General features: G+C 39.4%; 1 protein-coding gene across 5 annotated transcripts in view; it reads left to right on the top strand.

Annotated features, from left to right (window-relative positions):
- FUT8 (fucosyltransferase 8) overlaps positions 1-22,489 on the top strand; it is a 172,570-nt gene that overhangs the window by 40,802 nt on the left and 109,279 nt on the right. For all 5 annotated transcript variants that reach the window (XM_075927433.2, XM_075927431.2, XM_075927429.2 and 2 more), the window contains one exon: positions 9,342-9,751. In XM_075927433.2, the coding sequence (XP_075783548.2) occupies positions 9,549-9,751 (203 nt within the window). In that variant the 5' untranslated portion in view covers positions 9,342-9,548. The remainder of the gene's footprint in view (positions 1-9,341; positions 9,752-22,489) is intronic.

Below are 22,489 nucleotides of genomic sequence, written 5' to 3'. Positions count from 1 at the left end.
AAGCAATGTCTCTGGGACCACGCTTGTGTGTGCCTCAAGCCTTGTGTTCCTACTGCATAGGCATTGAGCACGAGTCCCCCTACTCCCAGTTCCTTCTCTACCGCCTCTGGTCACAGATGGAGCTTGGCAGTGTTCCCAACCTTGTTCTGCATTTTAGATAAGTAAACCAGTTTTTCCCCAGTTGTTACCTCTTGTTAGTTCGTGAGTTATTCCCTTCATTAGCTGTTACTTACCCCCCCCCAAAAAAAAACCTTCAAACAACTCTTTCCTCCAAGTTTTTTTTTTACCCATAGATCATTAGTCTTAGTAAGTGCCATGCCTGGCTCTTTGGGTTTTAAGTGCTGTTCTTCGTGTAAGGACCATATTCCTATGATGGATGGACATGCCAAATATGTTTGCTGCCTTGGCAAGGTTCACATCTCACAGAAATGCCCTCACCTGTGCTTATCCGAAAGCAAGAGCACAGCCTGACAGAGACTAATCCTTCAAACTGATTTTACTTGAAAAATAATTGGCCAACCTCAGATCTGGGCCTACAATCTGATAAGCGCCAGGCACAAAAGGACAAAAAAATCTTCAAAGAAATGCACCTTCTCATTGCCTCAAGAGGCCCCAGCATCTAAATGCTCATCTCTGGCGCGCATGGTGCCGAGAGCGAATCTGGTACCGTGTCTGAGTCCTTATGATATACCGAGCATGTCCAGCACCATGATGAAAATGGGAAATGCAAAACCCCATTCCAAGGCCACAGGCTTCAAGTTGCCTGCCTTGAGAGGTGCTGCAACTACTAGCACTGGTGTTTCATTGTCAGAATGGCAACTGCATCCAGTGCCGAGCACAGTTTCTGGCATCGCTTTAGGCACTAACCCACAGCACCTACCATTTTGCCTGGCTGCTCTGTGCCAAGACATCACACGGTACCACAGGTAGCATGGGGTGCAGCCAGCCATGGCACTGTCTATGCCAGCACAGCAGTATAAACAACATCGAGACCTCCTGTCTCCTCACCTTTCAGTTTACCCTTTCTCGGCACTGACATTTTTCTGGTTCCTTGGCACTGAGATTGGATGTATCACCAGGAAGATTTTCTAGTGACTCTGATGAGGTCACTAGATGGGATGTTCTCACCTAACAGCCCCCTGCTGATGGATTTTTTTGTGTACTCAGCCAGTACCCATTCCCCCCATGCTCCAGACACTGGGACATGCCACCTTGGTATAACAACCCATGGGTACCACCTCCCATGTCTTACCCACAATGGCAGTACTAGAGTCCGTGGCAGCCTTGCTATAAATATCATCAATCACGCAAATGTGTTTAAGTGCCTCAACACTTTCCTCAACAGTCCCCAGCCCCTTAATAGCAATGTGCAATACAAGGGGACCAGTCTGACCCCTCACTGAACACATCACCTGACATTAACAAATCGTCTTCCCCAGATGAAGCCATGATGCCTCCTCCTCCCACTATGGCAGATAATTTTTCACATTTCCAATACCTTTTAAAATGTATATCTGTGGAACTCAGTATTCCTAAACAGGAAGTGTCAGAGAACCAGCATAAATTGATAGCTATTTTACTAATTCCTACAACTTTGAACATAGCTTGATGGATTAACTCAGCCATCATGGAACCAGCAAAAGCTATCTGGCAGACACCAGCAACTGCCACCCCAACATGCAAGCATGTTGACAGGAAATATTACGTTTTCCTCCCAAAGCATCAGAGTTTCTTTTTGCACATCCTGCACCTAATTCTTTGGTGGTGGAGGCAGCACACCAAAAGGCTAAACAGCAGCACTTGAGATCCACTCCATTTGATCTTGACAGCAAAAGGCTGGATCTCTTCGGATGGCAAGTCTGTATGTCGTCAACACAGCACTTCCAAGTTGCAAATTACACAGCACTACTAAGCAAATATAACCATTTGAATTATTCCTAACGAAATTATTTTATTTCAGACATTCCTGAGGCAAAGAAATAACAGTTCAAAGCTGTGATCGTGTAGGGCCATACAATCTCCAGGATGGCCTTATAGGCACGCTAGTTGTGACTGACACAGCATTTAGGCTCCCAACCCACATATCTAAAAGTTCAATTGGTCTTTGTGAGATTTTAATTGCAGAAGCAACAGGAAAACTACAGTTAAGGTTTTCCTAATACTCTTACTTTTCCTGTTTGCTCATTTGGTATTACATTGGACTCTTATTTTACAGTCTTGCATTCATGTGAGCTTAATAGGTCTGCAACCTTGCATTGTTTCCAAGGAGAAGAGAGGATGTTGCAAAAATTGTGACTCTGTGCCCCAAAACCATGACTGGCTTAAAAATGAGTTTAAAAATAATACATTTAATATTTTCATTTGCTTTCTTTTTTAAAATCTTCTGCATTTAGCTTTTTTCCATAACCATGAGAGCTAGAAACTTACTTTTTTAAAAAAATTCAAGGTTGATATTCTTATATAATGACTCGTAGAGCTGGAATTCGGTAGGGGCATTCTTTCCTTTAAGAAATCAATATAATAGAATTATAGAAATGTCCAACTGGGAGATGTGTAAAGTTGGTTGCCAAAGATAGTATCAGAGGGGTAGCCGTGTTAGTCTGAATCTGTAAAAGCTGCAAGGAGTCCTGTGGCACCTTATAGACTAACCAAAGTGTTGGAGCATAAGCTTTCATGGGCAAAGACCCACAGATGACATGCATCTGACGAAGTGGGTCTTTGCCCACGAAAGCTTATGCTCCAACACTTCTGTTAGTCTATAAGGTGCCATAGGATTCCTCGCCGCTGTCCAAAGATAGTGTTTTAAAATTGGAATAGTATTACGTTAGATTCAGCTTTACACAGGTGTGAATCAGATACCTAATATTGCCTGAAATCAGGTTGCTAATATTGAAGATGTCTAATTACACCTGGGTGCCTGTTACAGCAACATTAAAGCTTTTGGGAGAACATGCGTGTGTAACTGGTGCCCTTTAAAAATAATACATGTGAGCCTCAATCTAAGAAACTAAGTATAGATAATGTTAATGTTTTGTTTGTAGCAGCAACTATCAAAATAGAAGATAACCGTTTCAGGTATATTGCTATGTTACAATATATTATTTTTGTGATACAGTATGCTTTTTTCTTATTCTTTGGCGATACTCACCAGTAAGATAAGAAGAAAAGCTCTAAGGGCATTTTGAAAGGAGCTGTTCCCAAACAGATAGGACTCCTATTTGACTTAACATGTGGATATTATAATCAGACATGGCTGATTTGAATCAGGACTTGTGAAAATAGTTCTTATCCACTGACTTTTTTGTTGGAGTCGTCTCTTATTGCATTCTTTTTTCTTTTTCATTTTAAATCTCAAGTTTACCCTTTTCTGGATATGATACTCTCTATTTTGCAGAAGATGCCACTGAGGTGTCAGTTTAAAAAAAAATTGTTTCGTTGCATTTGTCAGTGTGTGTTCCTTAACTTTGACATTTCATCTTGCTTTGGAGCCGTGATAATTCTTTTCTTGTCTCTGACATCAGAGTCATTAAAGATTAGTCTTTTCCCTGGGTTTCTGGCTAGCCTTTTTCTTCTCTGTGATGATAAAGCAAATTCCACAGTAAATTGGATAATTTTCATTAACTAGTGAAAGTGCTTTAGGGGTCATTTTTTCCAATATAATTTAATTGTACTCTAATCAGATACATATGTGAAACATTTTGAATTAGTGCATATATTCTGTTGTGAGTTCATATAATGAAAAGTCCTCTTGCAATGGATATTTGCAGCGGAGGTAAGGAGGCAAAGTTAAGAGTCCCAACTTGAAACTTAAAGCCTGCTGTCAAGTCACATTTAGGTCAGAATTTCTTTATAAAAGGAGAATTCTTACTAAACTAGAAAGAAATATAAATGTTTTAATTGAAATAAAAAAACTGCTTCAACTGTAATTTTGTAATAAATAAATAAATAAATATCTACACCAGCGACACCATCACAGGACCTAACCAGATCAATTGCAACATCACGGGTTCATTCACCTGCACATTTACCAATGTAATATATGCCATCATGTGCTAGCAATGCCCCTCTGCTATATACATCGGCCAAACTGGACAGTCCCTACGTAAAAGAATAAATGAACATAAATCAGGAATGGTAATATACAAAAAACCTGTGGGAGAACGCTTCAGTCTCCCTGGACACACAGTAGCAGATTTAAAGGTAGCCATCCTGCAACAAAAAAACTTCAAGAACAGACTTCAAAGAGAAACTGTTGAGCTACAGTTCATCTGCAAATTTGACACTATCAGTTTAGGATTAAACAAAGATTGTGAATGGCTAGCCAACTACAAAAGCAGTTTCTACTCTCTTGGTGTTCACACTTCCACATCAGCTGCTAGAAGTAGGCCTCATCCTCCCTGACTGAATCATTATCTCTAGCCTTACTCTTGATTGGTGTACTCTTTTCTTATGCCTGTATATTTATACGTGCCTCTGGAATTTCCACTACATGCATCTGATGAAGTGGGTCTTTGCCCACGAAAGCGTATGTTCCAATAAATCTGGTAGTCTCTAAGGTACCACAGGACTCCTTGTCGCTTTTGCAAATAAATAAATGTTTCTCTGTGGAATTGTGGTAGTACACGAACATCTGAAAATTAAATTGGCTTGAAACTGACTGGCCTAAGTTCCAAGTTCAATAATAAACTAGATTTTAAAATTCAGTTTAAAAAAATCTAAAGTGGTATTAGTATCATAGTAAGGATTTTTTAAAGGCTTTTCTCTTGCACAATTAGCTGTAGATGTGGAAAACTGCTTTTTCCAGAAATGATGTTTTTCTAGTCTAGTTCTGTTTTGTACAGTTGTAGTTTTACTCTAGTTTTAGCATTAGCATTGCTGATTAGCGACTGTTTTCATAACATGGTTTTAAACTTTTTTCTGTATTTAGTACAGTTTTTCTCTCCGTGTGCACAGTGACATGGCACAGGAATTATGACAAACCTGAAAGCCATGCTTATTTTTTTTGTGGATCAAGCAAGGGTTATTTGTGTACCCAGTTGTCCTTGTGTCAGTTTCTTCATGCATAAGGCTCACAAAGAACAAAGTCTAGGTCATCTTTCTGCTAAATCCTCTGGAGGTAGAATGAAAGAGTCAATGCAGGAAATAGCACCGTTCTCTGTATTTGCTGCAAGGGATCTGCCTAGGACAGTTCCTTCCATAGTTTCAGCATTTAAGCTGTATTATGCTACCTCCATTTCAGTTAGCTGGGACTCCTGAAATAGTTGCTACCAATATTGAAAGCTTTTCAGTGGAGCTCTAGTTCTTTTAAGTAGGGTGCTGCATCCCCATCAGAAATAGTGGTGCACGCAAGACAAGGTTTCTTGTAGACCTGAATTTCACACTTCTCTGCCCTCAAGAATAAAGAGAAGAATTGCCAGTTCGTCAAGGTATTTTCTGTGCCAATGACCCATTCTTTCAAAAAAGCAGTCATGGAAGCATAGATCCCTGGAAGTGTAGGGGGAGAGCAGAGATGTCAGTTCTATCTTCACAAATATTAAAAAAAAAAACCTCAGCTTAAAAGATCTCTGTCATGCCCTCTAGTTTCTAGCTGTTTAGCAGAGGACAAGGAAAAAGTAAAACAGTGTCTTACAGACATTTTACCCAAGATGATTTTCAGCCAAAATGTTCAAAAATAGGAGCATAACCGTAGTCACCTAAATCCACTTTTTACCACCTGTGTTATAGGTGTCCTGCTATTTCAAAATTGCTTTGTGCTCAATTGATCCCCACTACAGTCAGCTTTTGTAAATCAGGAGATAACTTTAGATTCTTATTTTTGAAAAATGTGGCCTAGTTTTCTGATTAGACTTGCATCTAATGTCTTCTCTCCCAAATATTGAGGAAAAGTTGAGGACTTGTTAAAAAATATATTTACCAACAAAATTAAGGCCTGCCGTCTTAACTCTTTCAGAAAAAGTGATGAAAGTGATATAGGAGGAATCAGAGTGAAAATAATCATGGCCCAAATTTTTGGTAAAAGCTACAAAAAGATTGTGTTGCTCTCTAGTCTTGTGCCTCTTCTCCACTTCATTTTATATACTTTAGAAATATGCATCTGTCTGTCTCTGTTTGCTTGCCTGTCTGTCCGTCTGAGTGTCCATTTGTTCAAGAATTCCTCCTAAATGGGTAAGAGCTAGAACCACCAAATTTGGTATGCAGCTTCCTCTTATTATAAGTTTGAAGCCAGAAGAAGCTATGGTTTTCAGCACCTTTTGGTCCATGGCCTTGATCACAGCAGCCATTAACTCTGTTAACATGTTTTTTCATGGATTCTCAAGTTTTTCCAGATTCCTTTTGCTCCTCCATAAAGAAAAAAATTGCCCAGCTTTCTGTCAAAACTTCTTGACAGTTGAAAGAGATGTATTTGTTTCAGCTTCAAAAGCTGAGGCAATCAAGCTCTAACTGGTACAAACTCCAAGCTCCTTGGACACTTTGCTCTTTTGTTTGACAGCCAGCTTTCTGTAGGGTATGTCCATACTGCAAACAAAAACATCCTACCCCTAATCACACAGATCCCTCGTGTTTTTAACTTGTGTTAATTAATCATGTTAGCAAACTTGAGTTAAGACCAATAGTGAAGATGCAGCTGCTCAACTTTGAACTGAAGTTAGCAGCTCAAGTTCAAACTGAGGCTGCCCTATAGACTTGAACTCAAGCTGCTAACTTGAGTTCAAAGACAAGTTTCTGTATCTTCGTTGTTGTTGTTTTAATCTGAGTTAGGGTTATATAGCATGTATAAAGTGTTGTATAACATGAATTAAGAACATATCTTTTGTTGCTGTGAACACATGCCTTCAGAAGGTACACTTCTGAGGAGGAGAATTAAGTGATGGTGTACTCAGTCGGAAGTGTGGCATCAGACTCTGTCTTCATAGTCTGTTCCCACACTATCGCCTCTCAATTGTATGAAACTGATTGTTCCTAAGTCGAGCACTTTGCATTTGTCTTTATTAAACTTCATCCTGTTTATCTCCGACCATTTCTCCAATTTGGCCATATCATTTTAAATTATGACTGATCATTATTAGGCTGATGATTTTTCATTTTCTTTTCATTTCAAATTGTTTAATTTTGTTCTGTGTTTGTACAGACCTTAGAGCAATGGGGGAGTCTATGACACAGGCTCCTAGGCACCACAGTAATAAAAATAATTAATACACTATTGCAGGACTGCATTAGGAAGGTCTTTGAGCTCTGAGGTTTGAAGGATCAGAACAGAAACTAGTCTGTATAGTTTCACTGTTCCTCAGGAGAAATAACCAAGATATCGTGGAAGCAGCCTATGTATCACCAAATGAAATTTGCTTTTTGCCATGACAGAACAAAATACATATGTGTAAAGCTACCTTAGAAATGTGTAGAAAAGTATGGGCACCTAATGTGCAATTCTGCAGTACTGTCTTGTTCAAAGAAAACTCATTTGCCCATGGTGGGGTGTTCTTTTTTTTTTAATCAAAGACGCCTTAGATAGAAAGACTGAGAGGGTGACTGGAAAGCTTTTTTTTCCACTTAAGTGCTATTTAGTTGTTAACTACTGTTAATTCTGTGTGTTTTGATCTGCCATATGCCAGTTGTCTGAAATGTAGTGAGATGGTTTTGTGCCACACCTTTCATAAAAGGTAAGAAAGCTTTGTCAACCTTTGATGACAGTAACTTGCGCGTTATTTTGAATTTCATGAATCTGGAAGCCAGTGCTGCCAACATATCCTTTGTAACTGGACCAGTATGTAGGTTGTTGCATGGTAGGAAAAGCATTCCTCTCAACTTTAATGGTGACTTTTCTCTTGAAGTTGGTCGAGCTGCAAGGAGGCTGTCATCAAAGGAAGGTTAAAAAAAGAGATTAGTCAAAGGAATGTTTCAGAGGGGTTTTGTTTAGATGGAAGATTTGCAGACTTGAAAATTCCCAACTTCATAGCAAGAACTGATGCCTGATAATTGGCACAAATACTCAGTTGCAAACAAGGAAGAAAGAGTAAGATGGGGAGGCAGGGTTGGGTGACTGGGTGACTTCTCAGTTCATATTTAAAATATCAATGCTGGATGTAGTGAGATAAAGGAAATTGTTAGACCAGGAAGTGATGTGCTTTTGCTAAGCAGAAAATTGAGCTGAGATGTTTTTAAAAGGTCACTTTGGATAAAATTGTTTTGGTTTTGTTTGCCAAATAGTAGTACTTTCTTTTAAGTTGGTCTAAACACAGTTGTGTATATAACTGTTAAATATAACTTCTCTGTACTTAAACACGAGTTTTCACAATTTGAACTGGCTTCATAAGCTTTGAAAAGCCGAGGTGGTGTTTAAAGGGGCAGCGCCACACATCTGAGCCGGGGATCAGCTGTTCGGCACTGCGCATGTAGAGACTGGGATCAGCTGGGGACTCCCTAGCTGACCACAGGTTCTGCGCACCATTTCCTCAGAGTTCATGGTGAGCTGGGGATTCCCCAGCTGAGCCTGGGCTCCACATGCATAGCACTGTACAGCTGAGCCCAGGGTCAGCTGTGTGGCATTGCTGCTTTCTAATACCCCTTCTCCCCCGCCCCGCTTTGCTGTCGCTATGTGATAGAGGCACCGGGGGGCGGGGAGGGGAAATCGACTAGTCTTTAACATCTCTAGTATGCATCATTGCATTTGTTTTAGAATTACATGAAATATTTGTGCATTCTTTCCATTGTTCAAAAACTTAATTGATTTTCTTTTCTTTTTTTCTACTTGAACCCTATGAGTTTTCTTTCTGTGCTTAACTATAAGGTGTTAATTTATTTGAAGTCCTTCTTTTTTCTGTCATTTGAAAGTCCAGTGTTTCTTTGTAGAAATTATAGTATTGGAAGACCTAATAATGAAGCAGGATAGTGTTGCAGTTTAGTGAGAAATACAGATTTGTGGTACAATAACGATAGCTAGAAGTGAAAGTTCATACAAGTGAAAAAGGATAGAAGACAAAAAAAGTATAATTTGTATAATAGCCATGCTTATGTTTCCATTTAAGTACTAAATTTTCTGCAGAATGTCTAATCTGATTTATTGATGAATCAATGACTTAACCTTTTGTGATGTGTGAAAGGGCATTGTACAAATTAGTGAGCATTATTATTTGGAAGAGCTGATGATATTTCACATTATTTTGTAGTAAACACAGGTGATTTACTGTGAAAACTTAAAAGGTTTTCTTTCCCTAGTTGATGAAACAGTGTTTATATTATCTGTCAATTTTCTTGCATGGACATTTATTTTAATTGCCATCCAATATATTCCATTATTTATCAATCCTCTTACTTAATTATACTTGTTTTTATTCTTTTTACAGAATATAAAACCAAGAAATGTGTGATACATAAAGTATTCTACATACATCATCATAAGGATTTCTCTTAAAGAATTGCGTTGGACTAACACATTATAATTTGTGTTACGCATAATGTGGTGAAACAGCAGAGCAGAAGTTGTCCATCTTTGTGCTGACTAAGGAATTACAATGTTTATTTTGTGAGCTAAGTGAACTGAGCATCTGAAAATGCGGCCATGGACTGGTTCCTGGCGTTGGATTATGCTCATCCTCTTTGCCTGGGGGACCTTGCTATTTTATATAGGTGGACACTTGGTACGAGATAATGAACACCCAGATCATTCCAGTCGTGAACTATCCAAGATACTTGCAAAACTTGAACGTTTAAAACAACAAAATGAAGACTTAAGGCGGATGGCAGAGTCTCTCAGGTAGGCTAAAAAATTATTCAGAAAACTTGTGTGTGGTGATTTAGAAAGTTCTTTGAAAATGTTTCATTTCATTGTTTATACATGTTTGCAAGATTAAAACACAGATTTCAAACAAACATTTTTCCTTTATGTACAAGGCTGCATGGTTTATTGTGAGGCAATAGTAAAAAAAATAATTGTATGGCAGTTACTTACTATACATGATAAATGATGTGTGACAGGATCTAGACAAATGTAATGTATCTTAATGCAGACCTTGATGCCCTAGAAAGACATTTTATAGACTATATATACAGTACAAAATAACTTATTTTAAAATGTTGAATGTTAACTATGTTATAACAAAGATGCATTCTATTAAAGAGATTTTCCTAAGAATTTGGATTGCTTGTAATTAACATTGACAAGGTATACTATATTGGAAAAAATGGTAGTGTTCACATTTTAGTAAATTCATTTACAATTTTATTAATCTGTGAACAAATTAGGTGTAGCATGTTAAGTATGGAGAATCCAATACTTTGGTCATTTTTGTGATTGAACGGAGCAGTGAGTGCAACATACTGTCAGCTTTGAAGTGATATGTCTACCCTTAGGCCCCGTTTAACCCAATGACATTTTTCAATAAGTTCCAGCTATTACTGCCATGTGGAACAGAATGCTATTCAAGACTAAATGCTTGCTGCTGCCAATTTTAAACACCATGTCTCTGGATAGTTTGGTAATCTGGACATAAGCAAATATTATACATTTTAATATGCCAAATATGAAGTCGTACAAAGTATGTAAGCTATACTTACCAGATGAGAGACTATCCCAGGAAGCAGGGACTCTGAAATAGACTTGGGGATTAGTGTGACATTGTGGCCGAAAGGGCTAATAAAATTCTGGATGTATGAACAGTGGAATTCTGTATTTGGCATTGGTGTGACCGCTACTGGAATACAGTGTGCAGGTTTGGTGTCCACAGTTCAACAAGGATGTCAATACGTTGGAGTTGGTTCACAGAAAAGCCACATGAATGATTAAAGGATTAGAAAATATGCCATATTATGGTGAAAGGCATAGTGCTCATTTTATTTCAATCACAAAGAGCTCCTCAATCTGATAGGCAAAGATATACAAGATCTAAGTACTAGCAGTTGAAATTAGACAAATTCAGATTATAAATAAGGTACAAATTTAACCAAGAGGGAAATTAACTATTAGAGAAACTTACAAGGGTCGCGGTGGATTTTCTTTCATTGGTAATTTATAAATAAAGGTTTAATATTTTTCTAAAATATGTGCTTTAGTTTAAAATAAATTAATTCAGAAAAGGCCAATGACCTGTATTATACAGCAGGTTAGAATAGATATCACTGCAGCCCTTTCTAGATTTATAATCTATGAAGTTCCATTACTTTTTCTTTAAACTGAATAGATTGAGTTCCTTAAGTCTTTCTTTCTAAGGCATGTTTTGTAAACCCATGAATAATTTAATAAAATCATAGAATACTAGAACTGGAAGGGACCTCGAGAGGTCATTGAATCCAATCCCTTCCTCTCATGGCAGGACCAAGCACCATCTAGAGGTTATTCTTGACAGATGTCTGTGTAACTTGCTTTTAAATATCTCCAGTGATGAGGATTCCACCACCTCTCCAGGCAATTTATTCCAGTGTTTAACCGACCTGACAGGAAGTTTTTCCTAATGTCCAATCTAAATCTCCCTTGCTGCAATTTAAACCCATTGCTTCTTGTCCTATCATCAGAAGTCAAGGAGAACAATTTTTCTCCCTGCTTCTTGTAACACCTGTTAAAAAATACTTGAAAACTTCTATCATGTCCTCTTTTAGTCTTTTCACAACTAAACAAATCTAATTCTTTCAGTCTTTTCTCAGAGGTCATGTTTTCTAGACCTTTAATCATTTTGAACATTTTTTTCTTTTCCTTACTGATACTTTAATATGGTATTTAAAATGTGGAATTGGACACAGTAGTACAGTTGTGGTCTCACAAATTTTCATATACAGGGTTAATACCACCTTTCTTCTCTTATTTAACATACACTTGTTTATGCATCCAAGGACTTCATTAGCTAGCCCTTTTTGCTGTTACATTGAGCTCTTGTTCCATTGTAGATCCACCATATACCTAAATCTTTAAACTCTTTCTTGAGTACAGGCATCTTTGTATATTCTGCACATGACTTTCTGTGCCTGAGACTAGAAAAGATTACAAGTAGTCTCTGTCCAAATCTGTATCTTGGCTCTCTTCATGCTCAGGATTTTCCCACCTTGGACGCAATAGGGATGAAAAATCAGACTGAGGAAGCACCTAATGGAGAATGGAATACACTTTATCAGATCCCAGTTAGATACCTTACTGACAGTACCAGTCCATTGCCATGAGCAGGGCTTGACAAACAGTGGCGAAATCTATTCGCCAGCCTTGCACTGCGCATGTGCAAGACCCGCATTGCGCATGCGCGCGCTGCCGGTGATTGGGGTGACCGGCTGAAATCTACTCACCATGGGCAAGTAGAAACAGCGATTTGTTGAGCCCTGACCATGAGAGTCTTCCACCCACTAAGTATGTTGTGGAATTGAATCTGGTAAAACTGACAACTGGGACCTCTGTACTGTGGGGGGACACTGAGTCGACATATTACCCAGGAGGATAATGTTCTCTATTTTGAGGTCTAGTTCTTATGAGGGACACTTTGACCTCAGAAGAGGAAACTACCTAAAGAAGGAGTTTCTATCCACAAATTGGAGCTTCCTCCAACTGGCATTTATAGTACTGTCAATGGACATGGACATGGACCTGGCCTTCTCATCAGCTGAATCGGAAGTCGAGCAAGACCCAGAGGAAGCTAGACAAGTCAGGGCTTTGAGAGTTTTTGACCTGTCCTCTTCCACAGCCTTTCTGTCACCAACAACCTTGGAATGCCATAGAAGAATCAAAGGTGTGGAGACAAACATATGCTGCATCATCCACCTGGATGAGAGCCACACAACCTCATCCATTGGTTTAAAGTCACTTTTCGTGAGATGTTCAAGACTTGTGACCTAACAATGATGTAATTTGCTCCTGTTTCCGAACTCCCCTTTGGTTAATGCCTACCTTACTTTGCCTACAAATGGAGAGCTATCACAATGGACAAGTAAATGCTAGATTATCATGCACTTGGGCTACCCCATCACATTTCTTTCTCTACTTCCTGCATAACCTCTTTCTCGGTTCCTCTTCCAGAACTACTGGGCACAGGAGGTGGACTCTTTCTTTGTGATAGGAGCAAGTTCCACTCAGCATCAAAGGAAAGGATTTTACTAAACTATTTAATAATTCCTAGAAAAAAGGGAAGAGGGACTCCATTTTTAGCCCATACCAGCTAAATATTTTTATTCATGAATTACATTTCGGTGCGCAAAGAGTGTCTTCCAATACAGACTGGGTAACCTCATTTTAAACTAGATAGACCAGGGCAAGAGACAAAAACCCACAGGTAATTCCATATCTTGGTGAATGGTCAGAATCTAGGGAGAATCTGTGCAATCACAGCAAGAATTGAAAGAGAAACAAGTTGATATAGAGGGTATACGCAATTAATATCTTGGGGATCTGTATACTGATGCAAGAAGTTTGGGGAATAAAAAGGAAGAGCTAGCAATGCTAGTGAATAAATAATTATAAAATAATTACAGCACAGAAACTATGGGATGATTCAGATAACTGGAATATTGAAGGATATAGCTTGTTCAGGAAACACAGTAAAGGAAAAAGGAAGTAGTTGGTGCCTTGTATATCAAAGAGAAGAATACTGTTGCATGAAGAGTGAGATAAAGCGGGGACATAGATCTGTTGAAAATCTCTGAGGAAAGATAAAAGGATAATGTTATGGTAAATTCTATAATATACCACCTAATCAGGAAGAAGAGGAACATTAGACTCTTTTTTTAAATAAGTAACAAAATTATCCAAAACATGGTACTTGGTAGTGATAGGGGATTTTAACTACCCAAACTTTTGTTGGAAAGTGATACAGAAGAACACAGATTCTCCAGCATACTCTTGAAATGCATTGGAGACAACTTTTTATTACAGAGATAGAAAAAGTGGCTAGGGCTATGTCTAGACTGCATCCCTCTGTCGACAGAGAGATGTAGATTAGGCATACTGAAATTGCTAATGAAGCCGGGATTTAAATATCCTGTACCTCATTAGCTTAAACATGGCCGCTGCTTTTTTCTAAATGGATTTTTTTTCAGAAAAAAAGGCAGTCGAGATGTGGATCTGTCAAAAATAAACCCTTTTTCAACAGATCCGCATCTAGACTGCTGGTTTTTTGAAAACACTTTAGAAAAAAAGTGGTGACCATGTTTATGCTAATGAGGCACGGGATATTTAAATCCCAGCTTCATTAGCCATATCAGTGTGCCTAATTTACATCTCTCTGTCGACAGACAGGTGTAGTCTAGACACACCCTAGAGGAAAAGCTATTCTAAATTTGATTTCTTCCATACAGATAGGAATTGATTGAGAGTTTGAAGGTGGAATGCAGCTTGGGTGAAAGTGATCATGAAATTATATAGTTTATGATTTTGAGGAATAATAGGAGTGAAAAGAGCAGAATAAAGAATTTCAAGAGGGCAAACTTTAGCAAACTCAGAGAATTGGTAGGTAAAATTCTGTGGAAAGCAACTGTTAGGAAAAAAAGTTCAGGGGAATTGGCAATTTATAAGGAGCACAAGAGCAAACTATCTCAATAAACAGGAATGACAGAAAGTATGGTAAGAGACCAAAATAGCTGAACCAGGAAATCTTCAACATCCTGAAACTCAAAAGAATGTCACACAAAAAGTGGAAACTAGGTCAAAATAGAAAGAATGAATATAAAAAGAATCCACAAGCATGTAGGGACAAAGTTAGAAAGGTCAAGGAAAAAATATTTTAAATTAGTTTGGGACATAAAGGCTAGCAAAAAACATTTTAGAAATACATGGGAAGCAAGAGGAAGACCAAGGAACAGAGTAGAGAGAGATGACAATACAGCAGTGGTCAAAGTATTAAATGCCTTGTTTACCTCATAAAATAAAAGGTATCAGCAATTAGACAACTTACACAATGAAAATCAGCATAGCTGGAGTAGGATCTGAGGCTATAGAAAAAGAACAAGTTAACCATTACTTAGACAAGTTAGAAATGTTCAAGTTGGTAGGGCCTGATGAAATACTTCCTAGAATACTTAAGGAACTTTCTGAAAAAGATCTCTAAGCCATTAGTAATTATCTTTGAGAATTCATGGAGGATGGACAAGATCCCAGAAGACTGAAAAAGGGCAAATACAGTGTCTATTTATACATAGGGGAATAAGGAAAAGACAGGAAATTATAAACCATTCAGCTTAATTTTCGTATACTGAAAGATAGCAGAGTAAATAATTTGAAGTCATTTAGAAGAAAATGAAGAAACAGCATGGATTTGTCAATAATAAATCATATCAAATCAACCAAATAGCCTTCCTTGTCATGGTAAAAAGCCTTGTGGATAGGATGTAGGCAGAAGTTGTGTTGTATCTCAAGTAAGGTTTCTGATGGCCATCTGATGGTTTCTGATGTCTCACATGGCCATCTTAACAAACTAGAAAAATATATTCTGGATGAACATTACTATAAAGTGTTTGCTCAACTGGTTGGAAAACTATATTCAGAAAGTACTTATCAAAGTTTCACAATTGAGCTGGGAGGATACATTGAGTGGGATCTGACAGAAGTCTGTCCTAAGTCTTGTTTTAGTCACTATCTTCATATATGATTTGAGTAATTGCATAAAAAGTACATTTACAGTGATTGTGAATGGTACCAAGCAGGGAAGGTTAACTAGTGTTTTGGATGAAGGGATTAGAATTGAAAATGATCTTGAGAAACTGGAGAAATGAACTGATATAAAGAGGATGAAATTCAATAAGTATAGATGCACCATATTACACTTAGTAAGAAATAGTCAACTGCACAAATACAAAATGGGAAATTAATGTCTCAGAGGTACTTCAGAAAAGAGCATGTGGGTCATAGTGGATTACACATGAATTAAGAGTCAACAATATAATGATGCTGCCAAAAAAAAAAAAAAAAAAAAAAAAAAAAAAAGCAAACATCATTCTGAGATGTATTAGCAGGAGTACTCTTTGCACAAGCTTGCTCTAATATGTTTTAAAAGAAACAAGACCATTGTCTCAGATGTGGATGCACAATGGCAAGCAGATTTGGTGGATATGCACCTGTTCTCCAAACACACATTTTAACAATGATAGACATTTTATCAAAATATGCATGGGCCTTAGGCCTAAAGGACAAGACGGGCAAGGAGATAGCCAAGACCTTTAAAGTTATTTTCAGCGAAGCTTATGTGCCTCAAAAATTACAAACTGATCAGGGAAAACAATTTTTAAACAAACCTTTAAGTGGATTGTTAAAGCGGCATGGTGTCCACCATTTTATTACTAACAGTGAAGTCAAAGCAGAGGTTGTGGAGCGATTTAACAAAACTTTAAAATCTAGGATGTGGAGCTATTTCACAGCCCACAGTACCTTTTGCTACACTGACGTGTTACCTGAGTTTATAAAGAATTACAACTGGAGCTTTCACAGAACTATACATACCAGACCTGCTGATGTGAACCCTGCGAATTCTCTGAAGGTCTGGAAAACTGTTTATGGAGACGATTTTAAAATAAAACAACCTGTTGGCCCTTTTAGAAAAGGGGACCACGTGAGACTCTCTAAAACCAAAGGTGCTTTTAAAAAACGTTATGAACAAACATTTACTGATGAGATATTCATAGTGGATGAAGCCTTAACCAGGGGTGAGAGACCTGTCTACCAGTTAAAAGATTACGAGGGTGAGACAGTGACAGAGACGTTTGACCCTGAAGAAATACAAAAGGTGAACCCCAAACAAGACAGGATTTACAGAATTGAAAAAGTTCTAGCAGAGAAAGGGAAAGGGAGAAAAACATCTATTGGTGAAATGGTTGGGGTGGCCCAACAAATTTAACAGTTGGGTAGAAGCTTCTCAACTCTGTAACATTTAAGCGTAAATAAAAACAATCCCGCCTGCCAAGGGAGAGAGAGAGAGAAATGGGGGACGGTGGCTTTTACATCACTTTTTGCCCAGCAATGCCAGCTGTGGGGTTTTTCCCCAAAACACTAGCTCAAACTTTGATACAGCTAATAAAGCGGTTGGATCTACTGGGTGCCTGGGAAGTGGGACTAGTAGGAATACAATATTGTTCCAACTGTGCGGGTATTGTATTTCCACTAGTTGTAATTTTTGAGGCACGCGACCTTCGCTGAAAATAATTTTAAAGGCCTTTGCTATCTCTTTGCCCGTCTTGTCCTTTAGGCCAAAACCCAGGCATATTTTGATAGTATATTTTAACAGTGATAGACATTCTTAAAACCGCTGTTGTGTTTGGAGAACCTGTGCATATCCACCAAATCTGCTTGCCATTGTGCATCCACATCTGAGACAATGGTCTTGTTTCTCTTAAAACGTATTCGAGCAGGTTTGTGCAAAGAGTAAGCATCCTGGTCTGAAAGCCATGATGTTACCTGTCTCCTGTTCAAAGTTTTATTGTGCTTTTTGACTGCTTGAAACAGAGCGTTCACCCCACCAAAGCTGCCAGCTTCCCCAGGGGAGTAATATATTTTCTTTAACATAGCTATCTGTGTAGACATGACTGTTGCTTGTGTTAATAAAAGATGCTGTAAGTATGGAAGGAACACATTCACACCTACACATTTAACGCAAGTTTTATTAATCACCTGGATTAACACATTTTACAGCCGTCTGCAAAATGGGCGCCCTGACACCCCCACCCCCATCGTTATTAGGGAGTCCAAGTTGATTCATTCTTCCACTTTGTCCTTTTGTTCTCGAGATCCATGTGTCAGACATGAGCAACAACAGCTGGCACAAGATAGATTTACTCCCACAGGACTACTGATGTGCAGTTTCTCAAAGGCCTCTAGAAAGTCATTGTTGAGCTGTCGAGAGATTGCCAGCTAGATTCACAAAACACCCATTATGCCCCCAACCTCGATCTTTCATTTACCTGTTTGACTACTTTTCCGTTCATCTCGTCCGATTCCTGGGAGCCGTGGTCAGTTTCCACCACAGAGGCAGATAACGAGAGGCCGTCTAGCTCATCGGGCTGCCTCGTGAACAGTTGGGTTTGGGGGTCAGATTCTGGTGTATCCAATAGGAGTGGGGGCAAAGGGCCCCTTTTCACCTCTCCCTCAGCCTCAGAACTGTCTCTGATGTAGTGCTTTCTCCCCATGTGGCGGAAGGCCCTTGGCACCAAAGCAAAGTCCGAAATTCTGGCGGGGGTGGCGAAGGAGTCCATGTTTCCACTCAGCGTTTGCACGACTTCTGAAACATGCGCTCTTGGAACAAGATGGTCTCTTTTCTGTGGCGCTAGAACTTATGGGGAAGTGCTATGCTCTGATTGGCAGAGGGTGGCAGGAGAAAATCTTAGAGGGGTTACATGACCCACTTCTGGGCAGGTCAGCCAGTCCTGAAACTGCTCCCTGATTAGTCAAAGCGGTTTGCCAGGTGGTCCTATGGGGGAAAAACCCTTCCTGATTGGTAGAGGGTGGTGGGATGAGTTCTTAGAGGGGTCACATGACATCCTTTACTTCTGGTCATGTGTCCCTCTTGACCCTGGATGTACTACCCCCCAAGGGCGGGTTTTCTGGTGATGGGGAGGGACTAAAGGGATCAGGGGGTAGGGTTAACACTTGATTGATGGTACACCTCTTATACTACTACCATTCCTTTCTACTCAGTACTGATTTGGCCTCAACTGAAGTGTTGTGTCCAGTTCCACAATTCAGAAAAGATTTAACAAATTTGAGACAGTCAAGAGGAGAGCAACAAAAATGATAAAAAGTCAAGAAAACATGACCTGTGAGGAAAGTTAGAAAAAACTGGACTTGTTTAGTCTGGAGAAGAGAGGACTATGGGAGAATGTAATAATAGCCTTTACATTTGTAAAAGTTTGTTATAAACAATAGGGTGATCAGTTGTTCTCCTTAATCACTGAGAGAGGCATAAACTGCAGCAAGGGAGATTTAGGAAGATTTTCATAATGTCTAACCTAACTATAAAAGTAGTTAAGTGCTTGAACAAATTATGTGGGGAGGTTGTTTAATGGAGATTTTTAAGAACAGGCTAGACAAACACTAGTCAGGGATGATCTGTATAATAGTCCTGCGTCAGTGCAGGGGACAGAGCTAGTTGATCCATTGAGATCTCTTCCAGTCTTACAATTCTATGATTCTATGGTTATGCTAACATCAGCAATTCTCTCCTTTGAAAAAGGGACATGGATCTTTGCTCTCAACATGAAAGATGCTCTCAACATGAAAGATGCTTAGTTTCGTATGGATGCTCTCCTGTCCCACAGAAGGTTCATCTCTCCTTTGATAGGACAGAAACATCAGTTCAGGGTTCTTCCATTTGGCAATGCCACCCAAGGTTTTCTCAAAAGTGGTCTTAATGTTGACAAGCATAAATGAGATAAAACAGCTTCTTCATCTTCCCACACTTGGATGATTAGCTTCTAAGAGTAATATCCCACATGGAACTTTAGTAGGCAACCTTGTTGTTTCTCTGACTCTTGGCATACTTGGGACTGTTTCTAAACATGGAAAAGTCTATTCTGATTCTCACATGGCACATCCTGGAGTAGACTTTGCCAAGTCTCTTCAGTCAGATTCCATGCCATGAACAGTCTAAATACCAAGGCACCTACAAACCCCAAACAGTAATCCAGGTTCGGTAGGTCACATGATCTCTAATTACATAATGCTGTTTGACAGACTTCATCTCCATTGTCTGTAAACCTAGTCCCAGTCAGTATATATGCTAGAGCAGTGTTTCTTAAACTATGTTCCGCGGAACACTGGTGTTCCATGAACAATTCGCAGGTGTGCCGTGACCTCTTCTTCGTTTTTGTTACTTTTTTGTTTTTGTCTTTTTGTGTGTGATGACAATTTTTTTTTTTTTTTGGAAGAAAAATTTCATAGGTGTTCCGCATAAAAAATATTTATTATTATTTGGTGTTCCGTGGTCTCAAATTTAAGAAACACTATAATGGCAATACCTTTCAATACCTTGGATTTACTCACATGGTAGATGAACCAAAAACGTGTGTTGGAGTTCTTTCCTTCTTCTCACACCCAACATGTTGATAATCATGGACTTATCCCTTATAGTCTGGGGAAATGGCAATTGTGGTCACATGGAATGAGTAAATTAATGCCTTGTGATGCAAAGATACGTATCAATCTCTAGGAGGTAAGAGCAGTCAGATAGAGGTCTATAGTTCATTCTTCCTAGTCATACAGCAATATCTGGATAACATTGGGTGGTATGATGACCATCTTTTAGAGAAACAGAGATGGGCAAAATCCCAATCTCTGTTCATAGAGGCAGTCAATTTATTGTACTGGTGTATTTTAAACTTCTTCAGTTTTTGCAATTTACCTTCCGGGCATTTGAAACTCACTGGTGGACTGCCTCAGCAGACATTTTACCACGAGTCAAGAATGGGAGTTACACAGTTTAGTGCTAAACAACATCTTTGCTCAGTTGAGCATGCCATCTTGGGACCTACCCTACTTACAGATCAACATGAAGTTCAATGTATATTATTCCAGAGCAATATGAGGTAGGGATGTAAGTGACTAGTTGACTAGCCAATGAGCAAATGCTTATCGGGTAGTTGAGTGGAAAGTCGACTAGTCGCTTCCTCCCCACCCCCATTGCTGTATATCAGAGAGAGGCAGCAAGGTGAGGAGAATGAGCTGGTGCTGGGGGGAGCTGGCTTAAAAGCCAGTCCCCCTGCCCAGCACTGTCTCCATAGGGGGCAGAGGGCAGCAGGGAAACAGTGCAAGTGGGGATTGAAACAGTCCTGTTCGTCCCAGTCCCACTGCTGCTCCTCTCCCTTTGGAATGTACAAGAGCTGCCTGCGGCTCTTGTACATTTCAAAGGAATAGGCACAGAGAGGAACCTGTGCCAGCGGGGACTGCTTTGCTTCCTGCTGGCGCGGGTTCCTGCTGCCTCTCTCTCTTTGAAATGTACAGGAGCCACCACAGCTCTTGTACATTTCAAAGAGAGGCGCAGTGCGATAGCAAGCGCCCCCCCTTATCGACTAATCGAGTAGTCAATGAAAATTCCATCGACTACTCGATTAGCTGATTAATCAAAATTTAACATCCCTGGTATGAGGCAATGCCCTTCAGCTGTTCTGGACAGATCACTTGAAGTCATGCCTTCATGTCCATTCCACTACTACCTTGGAGTTTATGGAATATTTGTCATGCTCAATGCACTTAACTGACCCATGTAGTTTTGGTTTCCAGATCTACGGATTTCATCCTATCAATTTTCAATCTTTTCTGGATTTGCTAACATCCCAGTGAGTCTCTTTTTCTCATATTTGGTATTTAGATGGGCCTCAGAGCATTCATGCTTGTAGGCTGTGATGGATAAGAGTGCCGATTTTTTCTGGGCATGCCAGTATTTGGTGACTAAAGGGTTAAACTCAGGTAGCTAGGAGATGTTGGCAGGGAGCTAGGAAAGCCAATGGGAGAAGGTGTTGAGAAGGTGCTTTTCCTTTTGTGTGAGTTTTTTAAGCCAGGAGCGGGAGGAACAAGATGAATTGAACTAGGCAGGACTACCATGCCTTTAAAGAATACTGGGCATGGAAATGGACTGGACCTTGAAGCACCAATACGTGAGTTGATAGGGAATGTCTATTTAGATGCAATCAAGTTATTTTCTTTGTTTTGTTTTTTGCTTAAGCTTCTCTGTGCTAAGTCCATGTGCCCCCATACATTGTAACTATGCTGAGTCCCAGGGAAACAGTTCTCTGCTTTAATCATTTTTTCTCAGTTGCTCTGTAACACTTAGCAACCAGGTATGCTTTACCAAGTATATTCTTTTTTGTTTTTGTTAATAAAACCACTTTTTTTAAAGCTATGATTTAATTCTTGTGTCCTGGAAGGTAATACAAGATCTGTGTCAGCTGACCTCGCTGTCTTAGGCAGATTGCAGTTTACTTTTTTTTTTAAGATCTCTTTTGATAAAAAGAGCTTGAAGTATCCATCTGCAAGAAGCTCCCAAGTGCTTTTTTTCTGGGTTCCCGAAGAAAGGGTTTTTTTCTTCCTCACTTCAGTGGTGGCAGCTGCCTGCCAAGGCCAGGGAATCTGTGACCTTGGGAAGCTTTTAAGCAGAATCCTATAGAGGCAAGGTATGTTAAGGTCTCTTGTGAGCCCCCACCTTGTGCACTTGGGGCTTGTCTACACTGGCCCCTTTTCCGAAAGGGGCATGCTAATTTCACAGGTTGTAATAGGGAAATCCGCGGGGGATTTAAATATCCCCCGCGGCATTTAAATAAAAATGTCTGCCGCTTTTTTCCGGCTTTTAGAAAAGCCGGAAAAGAACGTCTACACTGGCCCCGATCCTCCAGAAAAAAAGCCCTTTTCCGGAGGATCTCTTATTCCTACTTTGCAGTAGGCATTTAAATAAAAATGTCCGCCGCTTTTTTCCGGCTTTTAGAAAAGCCGGAAAAGAACGTCTATACTGGCCCTGATCCTCCGGAAAATAGCCCTTTTCCGGAGGATCTCTTATTCCTACTTTGCAGTAGGCATTTAAATAAAAATGTCCGCCGCTTTTTTCCGGCT

Source organism: Pelodiscus sinensis, chromosome 5 (genome assembly GCF_052426305.1).
Source record: "Pelodiscus sinensis isolate ZL-2025 chromosome 5, ASM5242630v1, whole genome shotgun sequence".
Lineage (NCBI taxonomy): Eukaryota > Metazoa > Chordata > Testudines > Trionychidae > Pelodiscus > Pelodiscus sinensis.
Note: the sequence above shows the minus strand (reverse complement) of the source record. Positions and strands in the feature narration are given on the sequence as shown.